This window comes from Pezoporus occidentalis, unplaced genomic scaffold, assembly GCF_034315485.1.
Source record: "Pezoporus occidentalis ecotype Australia unplaced genomic scaffold, CSIRO_AGI_Poc_V1 ctg102, whole genome shotgun sequence".
Taxonomy (NCBI): Eukaryota; Metazoa; Chordata; class Aves; order Psittaciformes; family Psittacidae; genus Pezoporus; species Pezoporus occidentalis.
The window spans coordinates 496,151-522,540 of record NW_026912801.1 but is presented as its reverse complement, the minus strand read 5'-3'; the positions used below and the strand labels follow the sequence as shown (position 1 = coordinate 522,540).

Sequence of the window (26,390 nt, the reverse complement as noted above, 5' to 3'; positions counted from 1 at the left end):
AGAGACCCCCTCCCTGTCTGCTTTGGCCCAGCCTCTCCCAAAGACTTGGCTGAACGCTCAGGTGAGCAGCTGGTCCCTTGCAGCATCTCCCACCTATGCAGGACCAACCTCTGCCTTGTTGCCTTCATCTTCAGCCCTCTCATCCATCAACCTCTTCCTGTTCCCTGCTGGATGCTTCTGGGCACTACTTCTGGGACTCTGCCCTAAAAACCTGACTCAAAAATTCAGTGTTTTACAGCCGCTTTCAGCACCAAGCTTCCAGGCTTCCCACCCATGAGTACATCCACGTGTACATCCATGCGTATTCTAAGCCTACATCCACACGTGCACTCACGTGTACATCCATGCCTACATCCATCCATAGATCTGTGTCTATATTCATGCCTACATCCACACATACACCCACGGACCCGCATACCCCCTGCATCCCCACATCCGTGCTCCCATCTCCCTCAGGCGCTGCCCAGAGCTGTGGCAAGGAGCCAGGACCCCTCAGCACCGGGGCCGAGCTCCGGAGCGGTTTCTCCTCCGGGAGAAGGGCCCCCCTCTCTGTGTCCCGTGGGGCCGCCCCGAGCCGCGGTGAGGGGCGGTGGCGGCTGCGGCGGAGGCGGGAGGAAGCAGCGCTCCGCCCGCGGGGCCGCCCCGAGCCGAGCCGAGGTGGCGGGGAACCGAGGACAAAGGTGGCCGTGCGGGACCGGGTGCAGGGCCGGGAGCGGGACCGGGAGCGGGGCCGGGAGCCGGGGGTGCCCCGAGGCGGAGCGGGGCTGAGCGGGCCGCAGCCGGAGGGGTGGGGGGCGGGTCCTCCTCTCCCAAACATCCTCAAGACTTTGGGGACCCCAAAAAGATCCTCAAGGTACCGGGGAGAAAGGGTCCCCACTGCACCCCGGAGCTGGGAGCCCAGAGAGCCCCCGTCTCATCTCCTTGATCCCTGCTACGTGGCTTAATGGGAAAACAATAATCCTGGTGCCCATCTGCTTTGTGCAGGCTGGGGAACGGTGAAACCCGCCGGAGCCATCAGCCGGAGCGGGAACACCAGGGTGCCGGACCTCACAGTCTCCTTACACCATCTGATCCCGGATCCAGCGCTCCCACAGCCACCCTCACATCAGCGATGCTGGCGGATGCCGGAGACCGGAGCTAGAAGCTGAATCCAGGTAGGCAAAAAGCCGGGGACAGCGAGGCCACGGCTGGTTAGGGGACAAGGGGAGGGTGGCTTTGCCCCGGCGACCGGGCTCATGGCCACGGCTCTCTGGAGCCGCAGCCGGATCTGCGGCGCAGGTCATAATTCCTCCCTGCGTGAAGCAGGGAGGAGCGAAGCAGCACGGGGCAAACACGGTGCTGGCGGTCAGGTCACCTGCATCGGGTGACGTGGGGCACTGTGAGCCCTGCCTGGGGCTCCTCCATGGGAAAACACTGAGTTGGGGTTAAATCCCCTCTCCACGGAGCCCTGAGCCACCCACCGGCCACAGCACCTTAGCTGGAAGCGGAGTTATCCCGGCTATCACGGGGCTGTTTATTCACCAGCTCCATTTCCTGGGCACAAAGGCTGCTGCTGCCAAGAACAAGCCGATGGGTTATTACAGTGCAATTAAAGCACACTCATCCTCAGCATCCATCCTCTATCCCTGCAGGACACGGAGCCATGAAGCTGAACGAGCGGAGCCTGGCTTTCTATGCTACCTGTGACTCCCCGGCTGACAACGCCGGCTTCCTCTACAAGCGCGGCGAGCGGCACACAGCGTACCACCGCCGCTGGTTCGTGCTGAAGGGCAACATGCTCTTCTACTTCGAGGAGCGGGAGAGCCGGGAGCCGGTGGGTGTCATCGTGCTGGAGGGCTGCACCGTGGAGCTCTGTGATTCGGCCGAGGAATTCACCTTCGCCATCCGCTTTGGGGGCACCAAGTCCCGCACCTACGTGCTGGCGGCAGAGAGCCAGGCTGCCATGGAGTCGTGGGTGAAGTCGCTCTCACGAGCCAGCTTTGACTACATGCGCCTGGTGGTGCGGGAGCTGGAGAAGCAGCTGGAGGAGATGAGCTATGGGATGGCCCGTGGGTGTGCTGGGGGATGCCGGGGGTCTCCCAGTTCCTGGAAGCCGAAGCCCTCGGAGCTGGAGCGGTCCCTGGAGCGGCTGCCGGCTCTGCCCGCTGTCTTGCCGAAGGAGAATGGCTGTGCTGTGTGGAACAACGCATCGGGAGCGAACCGGCCACCCGAAGCTTCAGGTTGTGGTGATGCTGCTGGTGATGGGAACCCGCGGCCACCGCCGCTGCCACCACGCAGGCGGGCATCGAGCACCGAGGTGGGCAGTGCAGTGGTGGAGAGCCCGTCCTCCTTCTGCCGGCTCCATGAGTGGTACGGCCGGGAGGTGGCCCAGCTGCGGCGGGACTGGCTGGAGAGGCAGCGTGGTCCCCAGCCCTGAGTGATGGCTGAGCCCTGGGGACCCACCAGGACCCGTAACAAGGAGATGATCATTGTTGGTGCTGCATCAGTCCCATCGTCACCCTGGGATGTGCAGCCCTGTCTATGGTGGTGATGGACACTGCTGATGGTGCCACCAAGGGCTCAGCGGTGAGGGACACCGGTGCTGCTCTGTGATGGTGAAACACCAGTCCAGCACTGATGGCATGAAGCCCCTGGGCTTTGGGAACTGACAGGCTTTTGGGCATCTCGTGCCAAGGCAGCAGATGCTTCCTGCCTCTCAAGCCTTGCCCAGCAAGCAAGCAAGCTACAAACCACTTCCTGGCTGATGCCTGCTGGGATTCCAGCACTGCACTGAGTCTGGTGGGACCTCCTGGTGCTCTTGCAGTGGTATCATACACGGACAATACTTTTGGAGAAGGATTTGGATGGGATCTCAATGGCATGAGCCCCTTTGTGGGTATTCCACAGCCAGGGACCCTGCTACCACCTTCCCCTCCCTGCACTGAGCTCGGCCGGATCCCTCTGCTCCCGCAGGATGTGGTCTGAAAATGAAAATATCACTGAGCGCAGCCCTTCCTTAACAGCAGCAGCTTCCCGGGGAGCTGCTGGCACCCGGCCCGGGCTGTTCCACACAGGGCAATCGCTGCTTGCAGCCTTGGGTGAACCCCTGGTGAGGGCAGGCCCGAGGGAATGCTGCAGCTGCAGGCACCCCTGGGCTGGATGGGTATTTCAGGGCAGGGCATCACCCCTGCGCTGGCTTCCTAAGGGGAAGCATCACTCATGGTGGTAATGGGAACGTGTGTGTCAGCACGGAGCGTGTCGAATGATTCATGTGCCAAACCGGAGTGAAGCCAGTGTCTCGTGCTAGTGGTGCTCTTTTCTGCTCCCAGTGGTTTGGATTGACACTAAGGCTGCTGGCTTGGAGGTGACCTGGGTTTGAGCTGGGTGGCTCTGGCTCCCTTTGCCCCACTGGGACAAGCACAAGACTTTGCTACAATAAAAGTTGTTTCAGAAATTCCTGCCTGTGCCAGGTTCTTGTTTGTGCCTTTAATCCCCTTCCTTCCATGGGGCTGGGCAGCGACAGGGTCACCCAAGTGGGACACAGCCAACGCCAGGGTCTTGCAGTGCCCTGGAGCCTGACATGCCTGTAGGGATGGGATGGATGGGATGAGATGGATGGGCTAGGATGGTGCCACACTGGGGATATCAGGATACCCAGTGCCAGGGTGGTACCATGGCAGGGACAGCACAGTTCTGCTTCTCTGTGATGGCTTGAACAGCCAGGCATAGGTGACCAACATGGGGGTTTGGGCATTAGAAAATGACTGGGAGCACAATGCTCCTATAGTTTCACCCATGGAAGTGGTATTGGGTGCCCCAGTATGAGTTGCTGGTTCATTACAGGTTCAATGGGGTGTTACAACTATCCCATCAAAACCAGGGTTACAAGGCAGCACTGTGTGACGCCGCTCAGGTTTGGGTGCTCCTGTTCAGGTTGCCCTGTGCACTTGGTGGGACATCCCAAGCCATCTGACAAGGGCTCTTAGCCAGGGACAAATTACCTGTCCCCTTGCTGGTGACAGTGTTGGTGCCAAGTGGAAGTGGCCAACATGACCCCATGTCCCTGCCTGCAGCACCTGCATGAACATCTCCAGCTTCTTGCCAACATCATTGAGGTCCATGTCTCTTGGAGAAACTGAGGCACGAAGCCAGGCAGGTCACTTGCTTGCTGAGAGCACTGTAGAACCCTGAGCCTTGCTCCTGGCCACCCCACTTGGTGTTTTGGCATTTGGAGGGCAGTGGGGTGCAGCCGTACCCACAGCATCCAGAAGGTTAACGTGGCCCCATCAGTCGGCTGTGGAGGAAGGTTCTGGTTTCCATGGCAGATGGCCCGGCTTTTCCAGACGTTCAGATATTTATTAGAAACAAATCCATCCCAACATGTTAGCTGACAAACAAGCTTGAACAGATATGCGACATATGGATTTATTAATCCATCAAATGCAAACACCCCTGCCTCGTGTCAGGAGCTGCAAACATGCCCGGTGATGGGCGGCTCTGAAGAAGAGCTGTGCCAGGGTGCCATGCCATTGAGCCAAACCTCATGCCAAAGGATGCTAAGTTACCCAAGGGGCAGGAGCAAACCCGCACTGGGGATGAACACAGGACTTTCACAGGGCAGGATCCCTGCTCGTTGCAGGGGGTTGAACTAGGTGACCTTTGAATGTCCAACCCATACTATTCTATGATCTCACCTTGAGCCATTTCACACCACCAGGAGATGTTTATGGTGGTGAGAGCTCTTGCCACAAACCCAAAGCAAGGCTGTGATTTCCAGCATCAACCCAGGCACCAAGCTCCCATCCCGTCTGCCTCCAGACAAAACACACTCCAAGGGCAGGGTCGTATCCAACTTCTGTATTTAGTGGCTCTTTACAGAACTTGCTCCTTCCAAAATTGTTAAACAAAGTTCATCGATCTCATAGAAACTTTTGAAGTACAGTACATGAGCCTAACAAAAACGTGACCGGTATGTCCCGCCAGCTTTAATGCAACAGGATTGCCACGTCCGAGACCATCCTAAGTGCTTCCTTGAATCCCATTCCACTAAAGCTCCCGCTAGCACACAACAGAGAAGAGCAATGATCATATCTTGACCTTCTGCAGAGTGGTGGCAGGGAAAAGAGTGGCCATGGGCAAGCTGGGGCTCTCTGGGGCAGGGTAGGTGGGCAAGGAGAGCCGTGCCTCCACTTTTAGCATCTCTCACCGACCACCACCCATGTATAAAAATACCTTCTCTTCTGATAAAAACGTATAAATCAGTCAATGCATAGCCTCAGAGCCTGCAGGGAGCCCTCCCGATGGCGGTGGCCACGCTGGGTGATGGCTGATGCCATGCGGGCAGGGGACAGGGCAGAGCAGCCCAGCATGGGCCACCCCATGGTGTTTAAAGGCATTTTGATAGCAGAGCCCAGCTGGTGGTGGTGGGGTTGGGAGGTGGCACGGGGTCAGCCCTGGAAAGCCAAAGCTCAATGGTGCTTTGCTCAATTCAGGTCTGAGCTTGCCCAATTCAGGCAGGAGCCTGGTGTGACAATCCGGGCCTCATCCTGGCTTCATGGGCAGCCACTGCCTGGGAATACGGCTGCAGTGAGGGGATGCTCCTCCTGCTCGGGCGCTCTCCCTAAGTAAAAGTGCTTCAGCCACCAGAGCTGGCTGTGATGCTGGGAGCAGCCCCGAGCAGGGTTCGACCCCCTGTGAGCAGGCAGCTCAGTTTTGCGTGCTCATCCCCAAGCACTGGTGCCCCAAGGGCAAAGCTCAAAGGCTCTATCTCTTCTTTCCCAAACAGACGATGGCAGAGCATGGGGAACTGGGATCCAATGGATATCCATTCCCAGCGAGCTGGAGCCACCCCTGAGCATCACACCCAGGTACCTCTTCCCATCTCGCTCCCAAAATCACAAGCACAGGTTGCTCTCATTGCTTTTGCATTGGTTTTCCTCTTCCTTTGGGAGCTGGCAGGAGCTGCACCGTGCCTTATCGGGGCTGCCACTGCTTACCGGCTGGAGGAAGCACGAGGGACAGCGTTGGGACCATGCTACATCTTGTTCCAGGAGGCTAGTGCAGACATCTCTACAACATATACAACCGCACGGGACATTCTGTGTTACAAAGGTTTCCAAGAACATAAACCACCAGAACTAAATACATACTCGATGGCATCAGGGGGGTCGCTTTAGAGTCTTCAGGGACTATGTCGCAGTCTCTGGCTGGGGCAGAAGCGATGCGGTGTCTTACAGACAGAGGTGGAAACTGCTCAGCAAACGTTCAGTCCATTTGGTCAGTCTCATAGTGCTTCTCGATGGCTTTGCTCAGTCTTTTCCTGGGGGATTTTCCTTTGTTTTTAATCTCATCCAGTGGCAAACTACAAGACTTCAGTGTACATTTAATGACACGACTGCTACATCTTCTTCATTTTATAGCTATCTTTAATATCAAAGCAGCTTAAGCTGTTAATAAATTCCAAAGTATCCTTTTATTAAAATATCTAAAAGAGGTCTATAAATATTTTTGTTTTCCTTTTTTTTTTTTTTTTTGCTTTTTGCTTTTCTAAAACCGTTCCCAGTTTTTCACATTTAAAACAAAGCTGGGGGAGATGTGGCTTCGTCATGGGGGCCACCCCCTTTTCCATGGCTGCTCCATGGCGCCGGCTGCCTGTCGCCTCTGGGTGCGTGCTGCATTTAACAAAATATATGTATATATATGTGGGTGTCTATATATATCTCTCCAGGGTGTGGGCGGGCTCAGAACTCCCACTCGAGGGCCTCCTCGCGGTTGGCAGCCCGCTCCAGGCGGTGGATGATGTTGTTGAGGTTGGCCATCTTCTCATGGCGCCGCTGGACGCTGGTGCTGAGCCGGGGGCCGGGCGCCGGTGACACCGGTCCAGCGGATGATGGCCCCGGTGAGGCTGAGCCGGCGAGGCCGGGCGAGGATGCTGCCGAGGGCGATGTTGGGGAGACCTCCAAGCTGCAACGGGATGACCCCGATGAGGACTGGGAGCTGTCGGGATGCGGCGGTGGCGGCGGTGGGGGGCCTGTGGTGGCGGCACCGGCACGGCCCCCCCGCCGCGGGAGGCTGCCAGCACTGGGGGCAGCAGCTTGGGGGGCTGCCCCCCGATCCTCCTGCGGGGGTCCAGTGCCCTCGGCCGCCCCGGCTGGGCTGTGTGAGTCCCGCCGGCGGCCCCAGCCACCTGCCTCCCCCTGCTCCTCCTTCACCTTCACAGCGGCACAGGGGTGCTCGCCCCCCCCAAACACAGGTTTACGGTCCTCCGTGTCCGAATCGGGGCTATGGGGGGCCCGGCGCACAGGGATGGGTGTCCCACTGCTCTGCTCTGGATCTGTGTCGTTGTCCGGTGCGCCCTCCACCAGCATCTCCCGCCGCATCCGTGACCTGTCGGGATACAGCCATGGAGGGTCGGTGGCCAACACCCATCATCCCACTCAACAGGCACTGCATGTCTTGGAAAAGCATCTCCAGCCATAAAAATGCAGTCACACCGCTTGGGATGGAAAAACCCCACCTTGCTGGCATTCAAAACACTTATTTTTGGGAAAAACACACTGCTTGAACACGGGGAATGTGTTTTGCAACACTTTGGGGCTGTTTCCAGCCAAACTGAGGCAGTTTTTGTTAATACTTATCATTTTTCAAAGGTTTCTTCAGAGCAGTTGCGTTACAGGCTTTCCTGGAACCATTTGAGTGGAAAGGTTGTGGGCTTGAAAACACCATTAGTCAATGTATATGTTTTCATACTGTTTTCTATAGGGGAAGGAGCAAAACACATCATCTGGGCTGTTGACTCAGAGCTGGCAGCACTTGGAGTGCGCCTGGAGAGGACCCAGGAGCCATGTATGCACCTAGAACACTGCCTAAGGATGAAGGCTGTGCTGTTCCCCCACTGTGGGGATGAATCCTGTGCTCCAGGAGCCTCCATAAGCCTTTCCTGCACCCACAACAGAGCTCCTGCTCAGCGGCAAGTGGTGTCCCACACCAGTGAGAAAGTGGACATGAGCATGGTAATTGCTTTAGATGCTCAACACGACTTGGTCAAGCTGGTCAACACCTCTTGCCTACCCATCAACCAGGGCGCATGCTGCATTACAGCTGCAATCCAGCACCACGCATGGGTCTGCACCTTCCCATCTACGCAAGAGGGACTGGGAGGACTGGAAGAGCAACAACAACACCCTCTTTGTGGCTCAGCACCATCAGATATCCACAGCCCAGGAGCGCCCATACCTGTAGTTGTGGAACCAGTTGATGACGGTGTTGGTCTTGAGGTTGAGCTGGAAGGAGAGCAGCTCGATGGTCTGCTGCGAGGGGTAGGGCTCCAGCTGATAGGCTTTCTTCAAGGCTTCCTTCTCCTCTGGGGCCAGCACCACTCGTGGCTTCTTGATCTGGAGGAGGCTGAGGTCCTGCGGCTGCAGGCTGGGGCTGGCGCACTCGGAGCGGGCGCTGGGGGACTCGCTGTCCGAGCCGGCGCTCATCAGCCCGTACCGACGCTTCAGGTAGGCTGCAGGAGAGGAGACCCAGCTGCGTGCCCGGGGAGCCCCCCTGCTTGCCCAGCACCCCGGTCCCATTGGGGCTGCACCACCCTGGCCCTCACCTTTCTTCTCCAGCTTCTTCATGTCACGCAGCTTCTCCACGTTGAGGGGGTCGTTGAGCCAGAGCTGCATGCGGACGAAGGGCTCCCTCCCCTTCAGGCTCAGCTTGTGCCATGGCTTGGGCCTGGAGAGGAGATCGGACACCGAGCCCTGCGTCAGGCCCAGGATGCTCTCCCCAAACAGCCGCTGGCCTGGCAGAGGAGAAGCAGAGGTGGTTAGAGCGGGGCAGAGCAGCGTGGTGGGTGCTACAGTCCCCCCATGGAGCGGGAGCACCCCCGCTTCCCAGCCAGCATCTTCCCCAGCATGCCAGGATCCCACTGAGCACCCACAGAGGACAAGGAGGGGTCTGTGGCTACGGGAATTGGGGTGATGCATCCATGCAGCCTCACCAGCAGCTCCCGAAAACCCGGGCGGAGAGAGGATCCGCACCTAAATTGTTGTCCGTCAAGACCTCCTTGACCTTCTTGGTGATGGAGTAGGTGTCCAGCTCCGGGGACATGGCAACGATCTCCTGGATGCCCACGGGTCCCTGGCTGTTGGGGTACATCTTCCCACCCAGCGCAGGCGTGGACCGGCTCTCGGGCTGCTGGTTTTCTTTGCTGCTCTCCAAGGCCAGGGTGAGGGGCTCCTGGCAGCCCTTCTCGTGCTCAGCGGGGCTGGGGGGCGGCGAGGGGGACGGCTGGGGCTCCACCGGGCTGGCTGTGTGACACCAGGGCAGAGGGGTCAGCGGGGATGGTGGGGTGGGATGGGAGAGGGCAGGGACCCTGCGGGAGCAGGAAGGATGTTCTGGGGATGCTGGCAAAGTCTCACCAGCAGCTATGGCAAAGCAGGAGGAGCCAGTGGAAGAATTAAGGAGAGAAAACACCACTGATGTATAAAATAAAACCCAGTTTTATTTCATATCTATATCTATATCTGTGCCAGGCACAAAGCCAAAGATTTCTGGTTTTATTATTATTTTATTATTATTAACCTAGGCAATTTCAACCCCCCCTTCTGACCAAATAATTTTGAGGATCTGTATAACAGCCCATAATTGTCTAAGTGACTAATTAAGGGGGTTTAAAATGAGCTGGATGCATTAGAGGAGAGGGGGATGAAAGGGAATTGCCTTATTGGGGTGTAGGTGCTGAGGAAACTCTTTCCAGTGCTGGGGTGGGAGGAGGATGAACTTGCCCTGTGCTGGGATGCAGGGAATGGATGCAGAAGCATTGGGAGCACTGATGGCACTTGGGGACCGCAGGGACCGCGGTGGCACTTACCCTGGGAAGGTGGTGGCTGCTGGCTGATGCCTTGGCCCAGCTGGTCTGTCAGCCAGAGCTGCATGCGGATGAAGGGCTCCCGACCCTTCTGCGTCAGCTTGCTCCATGGCTTGGGCCGTGACAGCATGTCGCTCACGCTGCCCTGGGACAGCCCCAGCACCTAGGGACCGTGCATGTGTCACCCACCAGCACTGGGCTGCTGCCTGCCCTCGGTCCCCATGCCGAGGGAGGCTGCCACCCACTGCTGCGCTCATGGCCCCATGGCATGTCCAAAGCCCTTGGCCTCAGCCATAGGTCCTGCGACCATGGTGGGCCCTCCTAGGAAACCCAGTGGGATGGGAGGATGGTCCCTGCAGGGCTCTGCGCAGGGGACAAGGTGTTTCTGGTGGGAAGCACCATCAACCAGTTGGTAATGACCACTGGGAGACCATTTGGGGTTGAGTCAAACTGTGAGGACTTGGCATCCTCCAAAAGGAAACCCACTGGGGAGAGTGGGGACCCTCAGAGGAGCTGGCGGAGGCCCCTAACGAGCCCAGGGCTTGGGGTCATGGAACAAAGGGGACAACAGACCCCCTTTCTCCAGGCTGGTACCTTCTCTCCGAAGATCCTTTGGCAGATGCCGTTCTTGGCCAACTTCTCCTTGACCTGCCGGGTCAGCTCCAGCGTGTCCACCTCCCTGTACATGTACATCTCGTACTGCTCCGGCGTCAGCGGCGGCACCGTGGGCTTCAGGGTCCGTGGCACATAGGTGGGGTAGTAAGAGAGGCGACCACCAGCAGCCGGCTCCGTGCCGGCTCCCTCTGCCTTCACCTCGGTGAGCCGGTGTGGCTCATCATCTGCCGGTGGCAGCTCCTCCTCGTTGGTGCCCCCTTCACTGGGCTCACCCCGCGGCCAGCCCCGGCCATTGGCCATGCTGGAGTAGCTCGAGGAGGAGGAGGACAGTGAAGGCGAGACAGAGGTGTAAGGTCGGCTGAGCAGGCTCCGCTCCGATGCCCAGTGCTGGTCAAAGTAGGAGCCGGCATCGCCAATCTCCGACTTCACCTTCCGGATGATGCTCTGGACAAAGGCGGCGGGGGAGAGGACAGCCAGGGGTGTCTGTGGGGGGCCAGGGCTGGCCCCATTCCCCTCCTCTTGCTTGACATAGGTGGGGACAATGTTCTGGCTGACAGTGGCCAGCGTGGAGCGCTCGGTGGGTGGTGTGTCCCCGGGGCGCCCGCTGCCCCCCGATTCCATCTCCAGCAGCGCCTGCTGCTGCGCCTGCATCTCCCGCCGCGCCTGCTCCAGGATGCTCTTGATGGCATCTTCCGAGCTGCTGCCGCCTGCCCCGTTGGCCACCGCTTGCGATGCCGATGGTGTTTTGGGTTCCCCTGGAAAGAAAAGGGGTGAGGGGAGCCCTGAGGAGCAGCAAACGTTGTTTTACCATGTGGCCATAATACAACGCAGGAGAAAAGGGATTTGGAGTGCTCTCTATGGCATGGGTGCAGATCAGAAGGACCAGCAGCACCCACAAAGCGAAAGCTGCGACGCAAAGCTCAAAGCCTCCTTTTTGACGACTGCAAAATAAATCCCATTACCAAAGATTGAAATAGACAAACATGTTTGTTTTCCCTGTCTGTTTTTCCACCATTCCTGTCTAATTCAATTCTCCAGGATTCTGCTTTCTCAGCATACTACCTGTTCTAATGTACTTCGTTTCTTGTAATTGACTGCGAGCGCAGCTGCTTTAATGATTCCTTGTGCCAGATGGATCTTGCATCCTCATTTAATCATCTGGTTTGGGGCACAGGGGAGGAAAAGGGTAGATCCAAAGTTTCCAAAAGCCCAGATGCAAGCGCTGCTGCATGGGGAGTAATCTTCCATCCCTATTAACCAGCGTTTCTTCCCACCATACCCCAGATTTCCTCTATGGATGTCAGTGGGAAAAATGCCCCCAAAAGCCCATTTTGGCCATGCCAATGCTGCTCCATGCTGGGTGCCCAGGGCCACCCTGTTCAGGAATACCGTGAGTGCCAGGCTTGGCATGATCTGAATTACGTTTCCTAGGGGATGCAGAGACTCCTGTGCTGGACACTCTGTTGGTTTTGTGGGTGTTTCATGGGTTCCCCCATGGGACCTGCAGCCACAAGTACCCCTCTGGGTGCTGCTCCCATGGGTGCAAAGTGGGGGCTTGGCCACCCCAAGGGCCTCCCAACACACTGGCACCTACCTCCCTTCTGTGACTCGATCTCCTTCTTGGCCTGCTCCAGGATGCTTTTGATGGCATCGTCAGAGCCGGTTTCTGGTGTCCTGATCCGTGGCGTGATGCTACCTGATCAAAGAGGCAGGATAACAGCTTTGTCACCGGCGCTGGTTTACAAGCTCCACTTGTATGTCAAGAAGTATTTACTGCTCCTCATGTTCAGTTATTTTTAGGGATGCTGGTTTTAAGACAAATGTCACTCCCGATTAGTCACTTGCTGGAGCATGGGAAGACCGGGTTGCTCCAGCTCCCAGCCACCTTGATCTCTCCATCCAAGGGCACGCAGGGTGCTGAGCAGAGACATGGGCACGGGGACCTTGTCCCACATCCCTGGCGCTGCTTGTGTGGGTGAAGGGTTAATGCTTGATTGGATCCAGGGATAAATCAGAGCCCTCTGGACTGAAACACCAGCATGGACATGGACCTGCAGTGCTCAGTGCCACTGAGGAGACACGAGTGACCAGCCGCCACTGCTGCCACTGTCCCTGGAGCCAGATGCCACCATTTCATGGTGGTGCCGACACAGCACCGAGGTCCCGCAGCATCAACACTTCATTATTCGAACAAAATATTCCCAAACACGTTGATTCATCACCACGGAACAGCCCAATGAATAATTTAATGGCACTTGTCAGAATAAATGAGCAAAGCCCGGCCGGAAACGCAGCTTCCACAAGGGTGGGTTGTTGTTCATTGCTACCATTTGCCAGGGCTCCATCCCACTGGCAGCTGCTTCCATCCCACCCCAAAGCAAATGGGAGACCACTGGGACAATCCCTGAGTGCCATTGGTGACCCTGTGTGTGTCCCCCCTGCCTGTCTTGTCATGCCAGGCTGCTGGGCATCCCTGCATGGCATGGTGCTGCTGGGGTGAACCGGGATGCATCGGGATGGGATCCCTTGGTACCACATGCAGCATCCCAGTGCAGGACCCCCGCTGGCCAGGGCCACCCCAACCACTCACCTCTCTGGCGCACCTGGATAGTCCTCAGGGCCAGCACGTTCTGCTCGTCGGAGAGGAACTGCTTCATCTTGATGAACGGCTCCTTGCCCTTCACCGTCAGCTTGTGCCAAGGCTTGGGCCGGGCCAGGATCTCGCTGACGGAGCCCTGCGATAACCCCAGCACGTAATGCCCGAACACCCGCTGCCCGATGTTGTGCTTCAGCAGCTGCTCCTTCACCTGGAAGGCGATTTCGGCCGTGTCCAACTGCTCCTCCTCAGCATTGCTGTTGGTGCTGCTCTCGGTTGGCTCTCCAGGCGGGCTGGCGGCCGGCGCGGTGACACCGGGATGCGCGGTGCTGCTTTTGGCACCGAAGATGCCGGAGGGGAAAGGCGGCCCCACACCGGTGTTCTCGCCCTTATAGGAGGGTGGTGGGAGCTGGGGGGCCTTGGGGTCCCCTGAAAGCCGCTCTCCCCCTGGGAAGGGGGACAAGGAGAATGTCCGTGGTCCATCGGGGGCCAAGCCAGGGCCGGGCAGAGGTGGGATGGGAGTGGGGGATGCGGCTTCTTCCGCCGGGGCATGCTGCGGGGATGGGTACGGCTGCTCCATGCCCAGCGAGTCCTTCCCCGACTCGTCTTCGGAGTGATCCTCTTCTAGAGATGAATGAGAGAGAAGGAAACAGCCCTGCAGTGGAGCATCAGTTTCCCCAGGTGGCATCCAAACCCTCCCCTGCTGTTGGCTCCACAGCCAGGGCAGCATCCTGCCTTTCCACCCTCATTCCCAAGGATGCTCCCGGCTGCTGCGGGATGCAGGGACCCTACCAGTGCTGGCCATCAGACTGGGCTTCTCTAGCAGGTACTTCTGGGAGGGGTAGAACGCCTCCTTCCCCAGCAGCAGGGCCTCCTCTGCCTTCGATATGCTCTGCAAGGAGCCAAGCCGAGATGGGAAAGGGCGGCGGAGGCACCGGCGGCAGGGCTGGCATGGGCGCCATAGCCCGGTGAGCGTGTTGACGCGCGCCGCGGCACTTGCCTGGGGAAGGCTGCAGCTGGCGGAGGCCACCTTCATCGCCTTAAGGATGCTGGGAGGGAGACAAGGGGGTGACTCAGCAGGAATGGCTTCTTGCTGCTGTCAAGCTGTTAGGGATGCTTGAAGAGCGCCATGGATGCCCGCGGCACCCGTCCGGGCAGGGGGCAAGCAGGCAGGGTGCTGGTCAAGCCATACCTCAGCTCTGTTTTGATCTCCTCGTAGTCCGCCTGTGCCTGCAGCTTCTCCTCCAGCTTCTGCAGAGCAGAGGGGGGGGATTCCTCGCACCGGCTCCCCGTGCACACCCGGCAGGGCCAGACCCACGTCCCCCCTCCTTGTGAAGCCCCCGAGGACGCACCTCAATGGCTTCATTCTTGGCAGCCAGCTGCCCCTCCAGCTCCGCGATCTGGTTGGCAGAGGACTCCTCCAGCTCCTGCAGCGAGCTCTGGAGGTGCTGCACGTCCTTCAGGAGCCGCAGGATCTCCCGGTCCTTGGCAGCCAGCGCTGCCTCCAGCCTCGACCCTGAGCACATGGAATAGTTCACTTTGTCCTGCCGGGAGAGGGGACACCGTCAGCTCCCGGTCACCCAATGTGGGGACAAGGGCTGCCCTCCCCGTTAGACATGTCCCCATGGGCAGCGGGGGAGCGCAGCACTCAGTGCTGTGGGTGATGCAGCCCTGGGGAGGGACAGACCCTTCCTAAGCAATTAAAGGTCTCCCAGGTACATCTGCTCATTGCCATGGGGTGCTTTTTCCCCTTCTCCCATAGGAGGCTGGGACTGCAGATAGGACATGGCCAATGCTACACCCCACAGTGGAAAAATGCCTTGGTCACAGGCACTTTGGGCTTGCTCCCGAATACAGTGGGTGCTCCTGAATGCAATAGAGTGCTCCTCAGTGCAGTGGGATGCTCCTGAGCGTGCTAGGGTGCCCCTGGCTGCTATGGGGTGCTCCTAGCTATGACAGGGTGCTCCCAAGTGTGATGGGATGCTATTGGCTATGACAGATGCTCCCAGACATGAGGGGTGCTGCCAGCCATGGTGGTGAGGTGCTGCTGGCCTCGAGGGATGCTGACAGCTCTGCTGGGGTGCTGCTGGCCCCGAGGGGTGCTCCTGGCTGGTCTGGGGGTGCTGCTGTGCCCGAGGGGTGCTCCTGGCTGGTCTGGGGGTGATGCTGTGCCCGAGGGGTGCTCCTGGCTGGTCTGGGGGTGCTGCTGTGCCCGAGGGGTGCTCCTGGCTAGTCTGGGGGTGCTGCTGTGCCAGAGGGGTGCTCCTGGCTGGTCTGGGGGTGCTGCTGTGCCCAAGGGGTGCTCCTGGCTGGTTTGGGGGTGCTGCTGGCCCCGAGGGGTGCTCCTGGCTGGTCTGGGGGTGCTGCTGTGCCCAAGGGGTGCCCTCACCCCAGCAGCGCCCGGCGGGGAGCAGCAGGCCAGGCGCAGGGAGCTGTTCACAGCCGCCAGCTGCTCCCGCAAGCTCTCCACTTCCCTCTGCGCCGCCTCCGCTCGCTGCAGGAGAGCACAAAGAGCATCAGGACACGCACCCCCAGCTCGTCCCACCCCGCACAGCGCCCAGCGGGGCTCCAGGACGCACGTCCCTCCCAAGCATCCTGCTCCCACCACCGTCATCATAAGGTCTCCGTGTATTTCCTCTCCCCACATCCTGATCCCATTCCCTGGACGCTGCCTGCAGACCATGTCCAGGACACTGGTTTTTTTCCACCCCAAAGGCCTTATTTACATGCAAACTGCTCTTTAAGCCTCTTTTATTACCCATGCGCATTTATTTGGCCCTACGATTTCAGAATGAAGTAAAACTGATGGATAGGAATGGGTAGGACCGGAGGTAATTATACCAGACACCAGCACCAGGGTGCTGTGGGTGTGCTCTGAAATGCCCAGGAGAGGCTGGAGGTGACAAACATCAGCTCCAGCAGCCAGAATGGAACCTGGCAGAAGCCCAAACACACCAGTGAGCCTCAACATAGGGCACAGGGGGTCCCACTGGGCTGGGCTGGAGGAGCCACCAGGCAAAGGAAACCAGAGCCACCATCCTTTGTAGGGCTTCCCAGTCCCAGAGCCTGGGAATCCCTTCTGTTTTCCAGGACGGACAGCAAGGCCACGTGGATGCTTGGGATGCTATGGTGGGTGCATGTTCTGAGGGGCAAAGCCCATCAGCCCCAATGTGATGGAAGGGGAGCAGGGTATGTGCCCTGTGCTGGCTGGAAAGCCAGCTCCTGGCTCACCTGGTTGGCTTTCTCCAGGTTTGTCATGATCATGGCTACTTCGTCTGCCCTGTGATGAGAAAGCAAGAGGTGTCAGCCAGCAAGGAGGCACAATCATAGCCCTCCATGGAGGGCGAGAGCTCCTGCAGGTGCCGCAGCATCTTAGATACAGGGAGTCCCCGTGACTTGGGATGCTTAAAGTATCTCAGCTCCTCAAGTCACTTGGCAGCACCACGGGGCTGTCCTGGTGCTGCTGCAGGCAGCTCGGCTCAGCCTCTGGCACAGCAACAGCCTCCCCACACAACCAGATACTGCCAGTGACTCACTTGGATGCAGCTTCCTCGTCGTATTTACACCGCAGCTCCAGCAGCTCCGTCTGGGTGGCCTTCAGCGCTGGGAGGAGAAAGAGGAGGGTGAGCCATGGGGTTGGGGCTTGGCCCCCCATGGCCAGCAGCCCCTGCCCCGGCCCCCCTACCTGCATGGAGCACTTTGATCTTCTCCTCTGCCTCCCCAAGCCGAGCGGCCAAAGTGACCTGTGCTTCCTGCAGTCCCCTATGAGACACAGGCATCAGTGAGCTGCTGATGCCACAGACCCCAAGGTACAGAGACCCCCTCGCTGCATCCCCTCCTCTACCCCATCACTCCGTGACACCAAGGAAATACCCACCAGAGGATGCCAGGACATGTTCAAGCCATGTTACCCCCTGATGTTAAGAGTTGCCTTGCCCCAGATGTAAAGGAATTCGCTTTGGGCTGAAAATGGTCCCTGCTCCCCATGGCTGAACCCCTTCCGACGGCAGCCCACCCCGCCTGTAATTAATTGGAGGAGGGGGAAGCAATCAGGGAAAAGTTATTCTGCATTATTTATAGCCCGCACTTGCAGGAACTTATTCGCAGAGATCTGCAATTTAGGGTTTAAAGATTCCTCATTTGTTTCCCGCTGCAGCGTGTTAAGGAATAACAATGAAGGCCCTGAGAAAACCGGGAGCCTCCAAATTAAAAGGCCATTTAATGGGGTTCATCCAACGACCTGGACTTAACCCCTCTGTCTGAGCAAAGCCACGTGCCAGGGAGACGGTGTAAAGGGCGTGCTGGAGGGATCTGCCCTGGCTCTGCCCATGCCTGCCACTGCCCAAAACCCACATGGGATGGATGGATGGACAGATGGATGCCTAAGAATGTGTACCAGGTTTCTAGACAGGATGTGTCCACAAAGGAGGTGCAAAGGGAAGGAGAAGAGGGAAGGATGGACAGACGTCCCCATGCGGGAGCAGGAACCACGTACCCCGCAGCACCCCAAGAGGACCCCGTCCCCGGTACTCACGTACTTTTGCTGTTCTGCCTCATTGCTCTGCAGCAGGGTCTCTGTGCACGGTGCTTTGCCCTCGATGCCAGGCTGTGGGGGCTCGGCCACTGCCGGCGACGTCCCCTCCCTGCGCTCTGCGGGGGGACACGTTTCATACAGCTGCACAGGGGACAGCAGCAGCGGCCACCAGGGACCGTGGGACAGGTCCTGGCCCTGAGACCCAACCCATGCCCCAGGGATGCTCAGAGGCACACGGGGGAACCCATTTGGGACTGCTGCCGTCCTCATCTGAAGGAACGGCCATGATAGGGGGTACCTTTGGTGCTGATGAGCTCCGGGTGCTTCTTCCAGGGGCGGCTGAGATCCTTCAGGTGAGAAGGTTCAGGCTCGAGGCGCTGGAGCTGCTGCAGCCGGTCCTCCAGGCTCCGCGCGGCCTCCAGCACAGGAGCAGGATCTGCGGGACACGGGATGCAGCGGTGAGCAGAAGGGATGCCCACCACAAGCCCTCTCCCTCCTCCCTGCAGACCCAACGCCCACCCTCCTCACCACCCCCATTACACTCATAACCAAAGCGGGTGCCTTCCTCGCCCTGAGGAACCCCTCGGGGTACCAAGTACCCCGGGCACACCCCTCAGCCCTGCTCTTTCCATCGCCATCCCCAGTGGACTGGCAAGGCTACGAGGGAGCATCACCTCCATGAGCGAGCCGGTGGTACCCACAGCACCAGTGGCCCCAGTGCCACCAGTGCCAGCCCGTTTGGGCGCAGACAATGGCGGTTTGTGCCGAGGTAAGCAGGTGCATTCAGAGCCGTCCGTCTTCCCTCTGTCAGCATTACACCATCATTAGCTAGTGTCTGCTCAGCAGGGTGTGCCATTATGTCTCCCAGGGCTGATGTAATTATACATTGACATAATTAACCCAGCAAGCCCATTAAGCAGGCCAGCTAAAAATTCATCTATAATTATTTGTTGTGTGCATGCTAATGAGTCCATCTGCACTGCCATTGTACAACATGAACAAATTAATTTACAAGTCTGGATTTTTTAATAAGTTCAAGAAAATGCCTCCTATTGAGCCAGGTTAATATAGGTTTGGTGGGGTGGGTTTTTTTCTCCTTCTTTGAAGAGGAAAGAAAATAGATTTGAATTCTCCAGGGTCAAAAAGTTAGACAAACAGGGAAGTGGGACGGAGCCGTGCGTGCTACTGTACATCAGGGATGCATGGCAGGCACCCAAGGGTGAAAAATAATAACGGTGATGGAAAAGAAATCAAACAACTGCTCGGAATGGGACACAGAACAGCTCTTCTACTGCCCTGCCATCCAACAGCATTTTGACCATGGGGTGCAGGGTCCTACTGCAGCACCCACCACGTGGCTTCCCTGCAGGACCAGTGAGTACCAGACCCCATGTGCTAATGCTGAAAGCCCCTGGAGCATCCTTCTCCATAGGGAATGTTCTCCCTTCTTTCTGCTGGATGTCACAGAGACTCCATGGATGGGCTGGGATAAAAGGTTTGCGCCCAGATGCTGGCCATGAGGATGCATCCAGAGTGGGTACTGAGCCAGGACACTGCTGGCTTTGGCACTAAAATGAGGACTCAGGTCCAGCTGGGACCTTCCCGGGCTGCTCCTGGCATCCTTTGGCTCAGTATCCTACAGTTGGTTCCCCATCCTAGGACACAGGAGTGAACCATCAGAGGGTCGTGGTGACGCAGCACAGCCCCGAACCAGACCGGATGCACTCACAGCCATTAATAACACCCATAAGTACATGAGATGAGATAACGATATAGTTAATTAAACCCAGCGCTCCAGGGCCCCAGCTCACAGGCTGCAGGGGTCGGGGGTCCCCCTGCACTCCCCCAGCCCTGGGGCATTGACAGGATGCTCCGTGCCAGCCCCTGAGCCATCTCCACAGGGATAAACACCAGGGCAGGCCCTGTTCGATCCACACCGGCAGCTCCTCTCACCTCTATGATGAGGAAGAAGATGGGAGGAACTGGCCTAGGTGATAAAGCCTCCAGGGTCAGCATTTTCACTCCCACGAGGAGCAGCCCCACTGCTGAAATACAACCAGGGCAATCCCCCCGTGCGCTGCTTCCCATTTGGAGCCAAAAGCCCAGGATGAAGTGGTTGGGAACGGAGCTTTTAGAAGGGGAGACAGCAAGCAGCGCTTCAGCTCCACTTCCTGTATCAGGTGAGGCAGCGCTGATGCAAAACACCTGGCTGGATTAATTCCATCATGCTAATACCACGCTGCCCATCCCGTGGGAAAGTTCTGTCCTTGTCTATGGGGGCCACCACTAAGGAGCTACTGGAAGCAGGCACCAAGCTCATGCCACGCCTGCACCCTGCTCATGCTGCTGGTGGACAAACCAGCTCTCCAACCTTCCTATTGCAGGGCTGGAGAGAGAATATACCCCAAACCAAGCACATCATCTGCTCACACCGAGGTACATGGATGCCATCACTCTCTGAGCCACAGGAGGGCTCAGAACACTGCCCATGACACCGGGGATGGTCCCTTCCTCTGTGGGTCATGGCCCTGAGCTGTGATGGGTGACACAAGAGAGGCTTATGCCAAAACAGGACCTTGGAGCTCCTCCTGCTCCAGCACTGCATCCATGCGCAGCAGCTCCCACACATTCAGGAGCTGCACCATTGCCCACCCGACAGCACAGCCAGCGGAGCAGAACCTGCTTATCTATCACTCGCCCACTGTATATATACATATCTGTGTATTTATATACATGTAACTATATATATTGTGCTTCTATAGATATTATAAGTGCTGCCACTAGCTGGCGTTATTGGCTGTCCTTTAGTGGCACCAGTACTGCTGCAGCAGGGACAGGGCGGTGGGCAGGGGACCTTCCTGGTGTCTCCAGCCCTGGCACCAGGGCCTTTCCCCCTGCTAGATGGGGTCTGAGCCACCAGCAGACCCCCCCCCGGACACCCCCACCGCAGCACCCTGCAGCCACTGGAGCTGCTCAAGGCACTGTGTGATGGTGGGATGGGGCAGGAGGTGCCCTGGGTGCTCATCACCCTCTTCTGAGCACACACAGCTCCAGGGGAGCATCCGTGTCCCTGGGGACCAGCAGCTCATCCCTGTGCCAGGGCCTGGCTGCTTGATCCGGCTTTCAGGGGAGGTCTCTGCGCTGTGGGGCTGAAGGGTGACATTTGGTCCATGATGATACCCAGCTCCAAGAGGAGCAGAGCGGACCCATGGTGCACCCCTGGTGCCTCCCTGTGCATGCACAGCACATCCATGGTACCTCCGCAGCACATCCCCAGTGCCATCACCTCTCCCCCTGGGCCAGCACCTCGTCCACCGCCCCATCCCAACCTGCTCAAACGCATCCACCGGTGCCCTACACATCCCTCCACGAGGCAAAGCCAGCCTTAAATCAAATCATCCCCAACAACAATGACATTAATTATGCTTTTAACACATTTTACTGCTTCCCCCCCTTCCCTTCACGCCACATCTGTGTGAACAATATCCAAAAGATTTACGGTTTTCTCACGTAATTACAGACACACAGCCAGCTCACTTATCAAAATACTTGCTGAGCAATCAGGCTCCGTTACAGTCTCTGCCAGAGATTTGTGTTGACAGCAGCCATTCAAAGCAAAAATTGTCGAATCAGGACTTATGTGGGGCTTGTAAAGTATTCCACAAAGAGTTCGCCTGTCGAGAGACACATGGACATGTAACAGACGGGGACAGAACGATTTGGGGAGCAGAAGGGAAGAGGGGAGCAGAAGATGGATGGAGAGAAGGGACGAAGAGGGGGGCAGAGACCAGAAGGGAGCAGTTCTGAGGTGTGAATGTGTGTGAATGTGTGTGCATCCATGTGCACGCGTGTGCAAGCAGCAGGAGCATGGTGGGTGAGCGAGGGGAGGTGGGGAGGGAAGATAACTGGGTTCTGGAAACCGAGCTGACATTTGGTTCTTGTAGCACAGGAGAAAATTTAATGAGGACAAAAATACGTCTCCCTAATTCCCCTAAGAAATCATTAAAACATTTTGTTATTCCTAAATGTCTGGAAAATGAATTAGTGGCCCTGCAGGAGCCCTTTTGAGCATCTTCAGCCGTTCGCAGCTCTCCATCCTCACCATGCTGAGGGATGCTCCATGCCCTGAGCAGCCAAACCCTGGCTCAGAGCACAGCAGAGCCCACGGCGAGGAGTGGGGAGCAATGGCGAGGGGGGTCCCATCCCCTCACATTACGCCAACACAAGCCTCAGGGCTGCCCTGTGCCTCAGTTTCCCCCTCCCAAGGCTTTGAGCACGGTGGTGATAGAGGGGAAGTCATCCCCGAGGCACAGCCGGTGCCGGGAGCCGTGCTGCGAGCCAGCGCTCGGCCGTTTCGGTTAACTTACCGTCAAAAAGACAACTGGGGATAGCCGCAGTGTTATTACAAGGGCTGAGCAAATGTATTCCTTTCCTAATGTCAAGGTGCATTTGGCTCAGGGGCTGAAACACAGCGATGGCAAAAGCTGTTTCCACTCCTCTCTTCGGCTGGTATCTCCAGAGCACCATGCGCGAGCCGAGGTCGGTGAGACCAGCCGCAGCGGGACGGGGACGGCCGGTCCTCGCTGGCTCCTCTCGGCACGCAACGCGTTAGGCAGCCAGGTCACCACCGTGTTGCTTACCTGGAGCTTCGATTAAGTGCTTGTAAACGCTCAGGAAAGCAGTCTCAGCCTCCTTGCTTCTCTTACTAAGTGCAATCACCTGCAGGGAGATGGGAAACGGGGGTCAGAGATGGGCTCAGAGGAGGGAACTGGCTCTGATGCACTGGTGCGACCCATGACGGGCACATGGGTCCCACCAAGCATTCACCCCATGCCCCGCACGGCCGCTCACTGCCTTTGGCTAAACTCCTTGCACCGCGGCCACGTCACATTGCCCTAAATCATTGATGTGCTCTGAGTAAATGAAAATTATAATTTAATGTTGGTGCTTCAATAAGAAATAAAGCAGCTCGCCTGCTGTTGGGTTCACCACACAGCCCTCCCCAGCCACGCTCCCAGCATGATGCTGGGCCAGAAGCGATGCTCGCACCAGGGCTGGGACATCCCCTGTCCCCCTTGGCTGCGGGCGATGCTCGCGCCGGGTGGGTGGTGGGGAGCCGGTGTGCTGCATGGCTAATAACGGAGCAGCATCTCAATCTGCCGCACGCTCCATCCAACATTTATGAGCATGAATCATTTACACACCTTAATTTTTCAAGGCGTGACAACACCTCAGGGTGGGAGCTGCTGCCCACCGGGCACACTCTGCTGTGGAATGGGGCACCGGTGGGACACATAGACCTCTGTGTCCCTGCTGCTTCAGGGGCAGGAGCTGGGGATGGAGGCGACCCATTCCCAGCCGGAAAATGCAGGCTAAGACAATGACAGGCTAAGGAAATTGAGGCTGTTCATCCTGGAGAAAGAAGGCTGTGTAGAGACCCTACAGCAGCCTTACTGCATCTGAAGGGGGGCTACAAGAATGCTAGAGGGTGACCCTTCATCAGGGATTGTAGTGATAGGACAAGGGGTGATGGGTTCAAATTTGAACAGGGGAGATTTAGGATAGATAAAGGGAAGAAATTATTTACTGTGAGGGTGCTGAGGCGCTGACACAGGCTGCCCAAGGAAGTTGTGAATGCTCCATTCCTGGCAGTGTTCAAGGCCAGGTTGGACACAGGGGCTTGGAGCAAGCTGCTCTAGTGGAAGGTTGGAACTGGATGAGCTTTAAGGTCCCTTCCAACCCAAACCAGTCTATGACTCCATGCCCAGTTTGATCCAAACTGGGCACCCACACCATCCAGTGATGGAGGGTGAGATGCCCACCAGCATTCGGTGCTGGCAGGTGCACTATGGGTGAGTCAATCAAAACACATTTAAGCCACCAATGGACTAATCATCAAACAAAGCCCAAACTTCACGCCTCCCGCAGCAGAGCGTCTTTTCCCTCCAGCCAGAGCTCTCCATTGCTTGTCATTCAAACCCAAAGCAAACCACTCATTTGTAACCCAACAGCCACCTGAGCAAACCGCCTTCTCCTTCCAAGCTCGCAGGCACTGGAGCACAAAGATCATTTTTCTATTGTTAAAATTGTATAAGCTGGGCTTTTTATAGCGTCTCGTACACAAACCTACTTTCTCAGCACCACGTTTCCAGCACAGGAGGAATCTGGGGGCTTTTCTTCAGTGTTCTGCAAAAAACCACCTGGCTTCAGGGTGCTTTAAAATAATAATAATGAAGTGGGGAATAGTGGGGGGGGCAGAAAGCAGCCGGTGAGCGGCACTGCCTGTGCATTGCAGCAGGACAGCACTGCGCCTGCTGAACGCACCGGCAGCACGCGGTGGTGGGGTGGCACAGGGAGCTTTGCCAGGGTGTCCGTCAGGATGCAGAGACACAGCGGTGCTGGGGTGCTCCACGGCATCAGTGCTGTGTGATCATCCCCGCTTCCCGCATCCTTGGGATGTTGAATGGGAGAGGAGGACCACAGGGGATGGATCTAGGTTTCCTCCTGGCACTTGCGAGGGGTTGAGCATCCACTCAGCCCATCTTCCCCCCCATTAACTATACCATCAGCATCCTAACTGGAGCCACAGGACCCATAGTTTGCTGCTGGGGAGGCTTTTGGGGCCATTCCCTCAGGCAAGGCATCTGGGGCCCAATAAACTTCAGGTAATGTTTTAAATATGGATACAAATAAATAGGTATTTCAATTTTTCAATGACCTTTTCCAGATGGGGATAATTCACCAAAATGCCAGGGAAGATTCCAAGTCTTGCACAGGGACACCTCACCCTGAAACCACTGTTGTTTCTCACATAGAGCTGAACAAACAAGCAGAAAAAGCCCACATCAGCCCTAAAATCAGGGGTTTGTAATACCCCCCCCCCAAATCCTTCCTTCCTTGGGGACCAAACCCCATCCAAGAGGGCAACATCACCAGCATCCTGCTGAAAAGAGCAGAAAATGGCTAAAACCAGGACAGCTGAACATCACCACAAGCACGGTGGGGTCGGGATGGCATCATCCCTACTCCCGTCATCACCACGATGCCCAGCAGCAATGGCGAGCCCACCACAACCGCTCTGCCTCCGCATTACGGATCCATGTGCTATTAATTCCTATTCTCTCCCCCCTTCCACCTCCCTCGGCAGCATTCCCGGGCTCAAGGTGAGGCACGGCAGCGGCGCGGGATCGCCGCCGTGTGATAAATTACATTTACGCGCTGGGTCCTTTTCATGGCTGGTGACTTTCCAGCAAAGCAATTATCACTGTGGAATGCGTAATAGCCTAATTAATTACTATTGTCAGGCTGGCCTCTGTGCCATGATTATACCTTCCGAAGCCAACTTTTTAAACATTTGGAAGCAGCAATATTCCTATAATTGAGTGACAAAGTGGTAAAACTCCCCCGGCGCAGGCGGCTCTCCTCCCGGCACGGCGGTGAGCACCCACCGTCTGAGCAGCTCCTCTCCAAAGGCGCGGGATTTGCATCGCACCGGCGGTGAGTTTATTCTTATATCCATGAGATCGAGTGCAGGATAAGTAGTGGGTTATTTCCATCTAAATACTGGTGGCAGTAAACCACAAATGAGCTCTTTTTTCAGTGGAGAGGAACAGCTGTTGGGGGAGAAAGCGGCAGCAGAGACCCCAAATGCTGAAGAAAACTGATGAAAAAATTAATTCAAGGCTTTTTTGCTATTTTTCCTTGCTTTTTGCTTTTTTTTTTTTTTTTTTGCTGATGTGTAAAGAAGTTGGGGAGAAATGGGAGGGATGCGGAGGGGAGAGGGGGGGAGCCAGCCCCAGGGGAAGGATCTGGGTTCTCTCTGCTTCCCACCTCATCCTTCTCTGCCTCCCCGGTGTCCCGTATCCAAATAACCCCTTAAACCCATCACATGTGCACATCACGCATACAGAGACCCACTGCATGTGGACGAGCCTGTCACAGCCAAGCACAGATCCATCGCACACCCACAGACCCCTTGCAGGTACCCACAAACCCGTCGCACGCATCTAAACCTACGACACAAACCCATCACACACACACTGTGCACCCACACAAACCCATGGTGCACACACACGTGCCCATTGCATGCATGTACACACCCACTGCACATGGACACGGACTCATCACACACATACATGGACCCATCATGCACCCATTACACAAGTCCATCACGCACCCACATTGACCCATCACGTATCCACACATACCTGCATCGCACACCCAGAGACCTCTTGCACACCCACCCAAACCCATTGCACACCCACAAACTCATTGTGCACTCAAGAACTCATTGCACTCCCGTAAGACCCATCACACATCCACAAACCCATCACACACACACCCCCCTGTTGCACAGCCATAGACCCATCACACACCCAAGCCCGTCACACACACACAGACTCATTGCACATATACATAGACACGTTGCACACCCATAGACCCATTGCACACGTACACAGACCTGTTGCATACCCAGAGAACCTTTGCAAACCTACACAGACCCATTGCATACCCATAGACCCATTGCACACACACAGACCCATTGCATACCCATAGACCCATTGCACACCCATAGACCCATTGCATACCCATAGACCCACTGTACACACACAGACCCATTGCATACCCATAGACCCATTGCACACCCATAGACCCATTGCATACCCATAGACCCACTGTACACACACAGACCCATTGCACACCCATAGACCCACTGTACACACACAGACCAATTGCATACCCATAGACCCATTGCATACCCATAGACCCATTGCACACACACAGACCAATTGCATACCCATAGACCA

General features: G+C 57.0%; 2 protein-coding genes across 15 annotated transcripts in view; one reads left to right on the top strand and one right to left on the bottom strand.

The window, feature by feature from the left end:
- The first annotated feature begins 595 nt into the window (after positions 1-595).
- Positions 596-2,616, top strand: PHETA1 (PH domain containing endocytic trafficking adaptor 1). 2 transcript variants are annotated; one of them, XM_062614558.1, is made up of 3 exons: positions 596-680; positions 985-1,154; positions 1,632-2,616. In XM_062614558.1, the coding sequence occupies exon 3, from the start codon at positions 1,643-1,645 to the stop codon at positions 2,414-2,416; it is 774 nt and encodes a 257-aa protein (XP_062470542.1). In that variant the 5' UTR covers positions 596-680; positions 985-1,154; positions 1,632-1,642; the 3' UTR covers positions 2,417-2,616. The 2 variants fall into 2 exon arrangements, with proteins under 2 accessions (XP_062470542.1, XP_062470535.1); XM_062614551.1 differs by lacking the exon at positions 596-680 and having other exon boundaries at positions 821-1,154.
- A 2,205-nt stretch (positions 2,617-4,821) lies between these two features.
- The window catches only part of CUX2 (cut like homeobox 2), a 66,143-nt gene continuing 44,574 nt past the window's right edge, over positions 4,822-26,390 (bottom strand). For 4 of the 13 annotated variants that reach the window (XM_062614478.1, XM_062614487.1, XM_062614439.1 and 1 more), the window contains exons 2-19: positions 22,224-22,302; positions 17,882-18,019; positions 17,588-17,699; positions 16,735-16,811; positions 16,586-16,652; positions 16,281-16,329; positions 15,439-15,543; positions 14,402-14,593; positions 14,242-14,300; positions 13,842-14,098; positions 13,044-13,673; positions 12,048-12,149; positions 10,433-11,208; positions 9,842-10,001; positions 9,009-9,278; positions 8,582-8,770; positions 8,215-8,488; positions 4,822-7,365 (exon numbers count right to left, since the gene is read on the bottom strand). In XM_062614478.1, coding sequence (XP_062470462.1) covers positions 6,720-7,365; positions 8,215-8,488; positions 8,582-8,770; positions 9,009-9,278; positions 9,842-10,001; positions 10,433-11,208; positions 12,048-12,149; positions 13,044-13,673; positions 13,842-14,098; positions 14,242-14,300; positions 14,402-14,593; positions 15,439-15,543; positions 16,281-16,329; positions 16,586-16,652; positions 16,735-16,811; positions 17,588-17,699; positions 17,882-18,019; positions 22,224-22,302 — 4,182 coding nt within the window. In that variant the 3' untranslated portion in view covers positions 4,822-6,719. Of the gene's footprint in view, positions 7,366-8,214; positions 8,489-8,581; positions 8,771-9,008; positions 9,279-9,841; positions 10,002-10,432; positions 11,209-12,047; positions 12,150-13,043; positions 13,674-13,841; positions 14,099-14,241; positions 14,301-14,401; positions 14,594-15,438; positions 15,544-16,280; positions 16,330-16,585; positions 16,653-16,734; positions 16,812-17,583; positions 17,725-17,881; positions 18,120-21,120; positions 22,303-26,390 lie in introns of those variants that run through there. The other 9 variants (XM_062614495.1, XM_062614505.1, XM_062614514.1 and 6 more) reach the window with 6 other exon arrangements.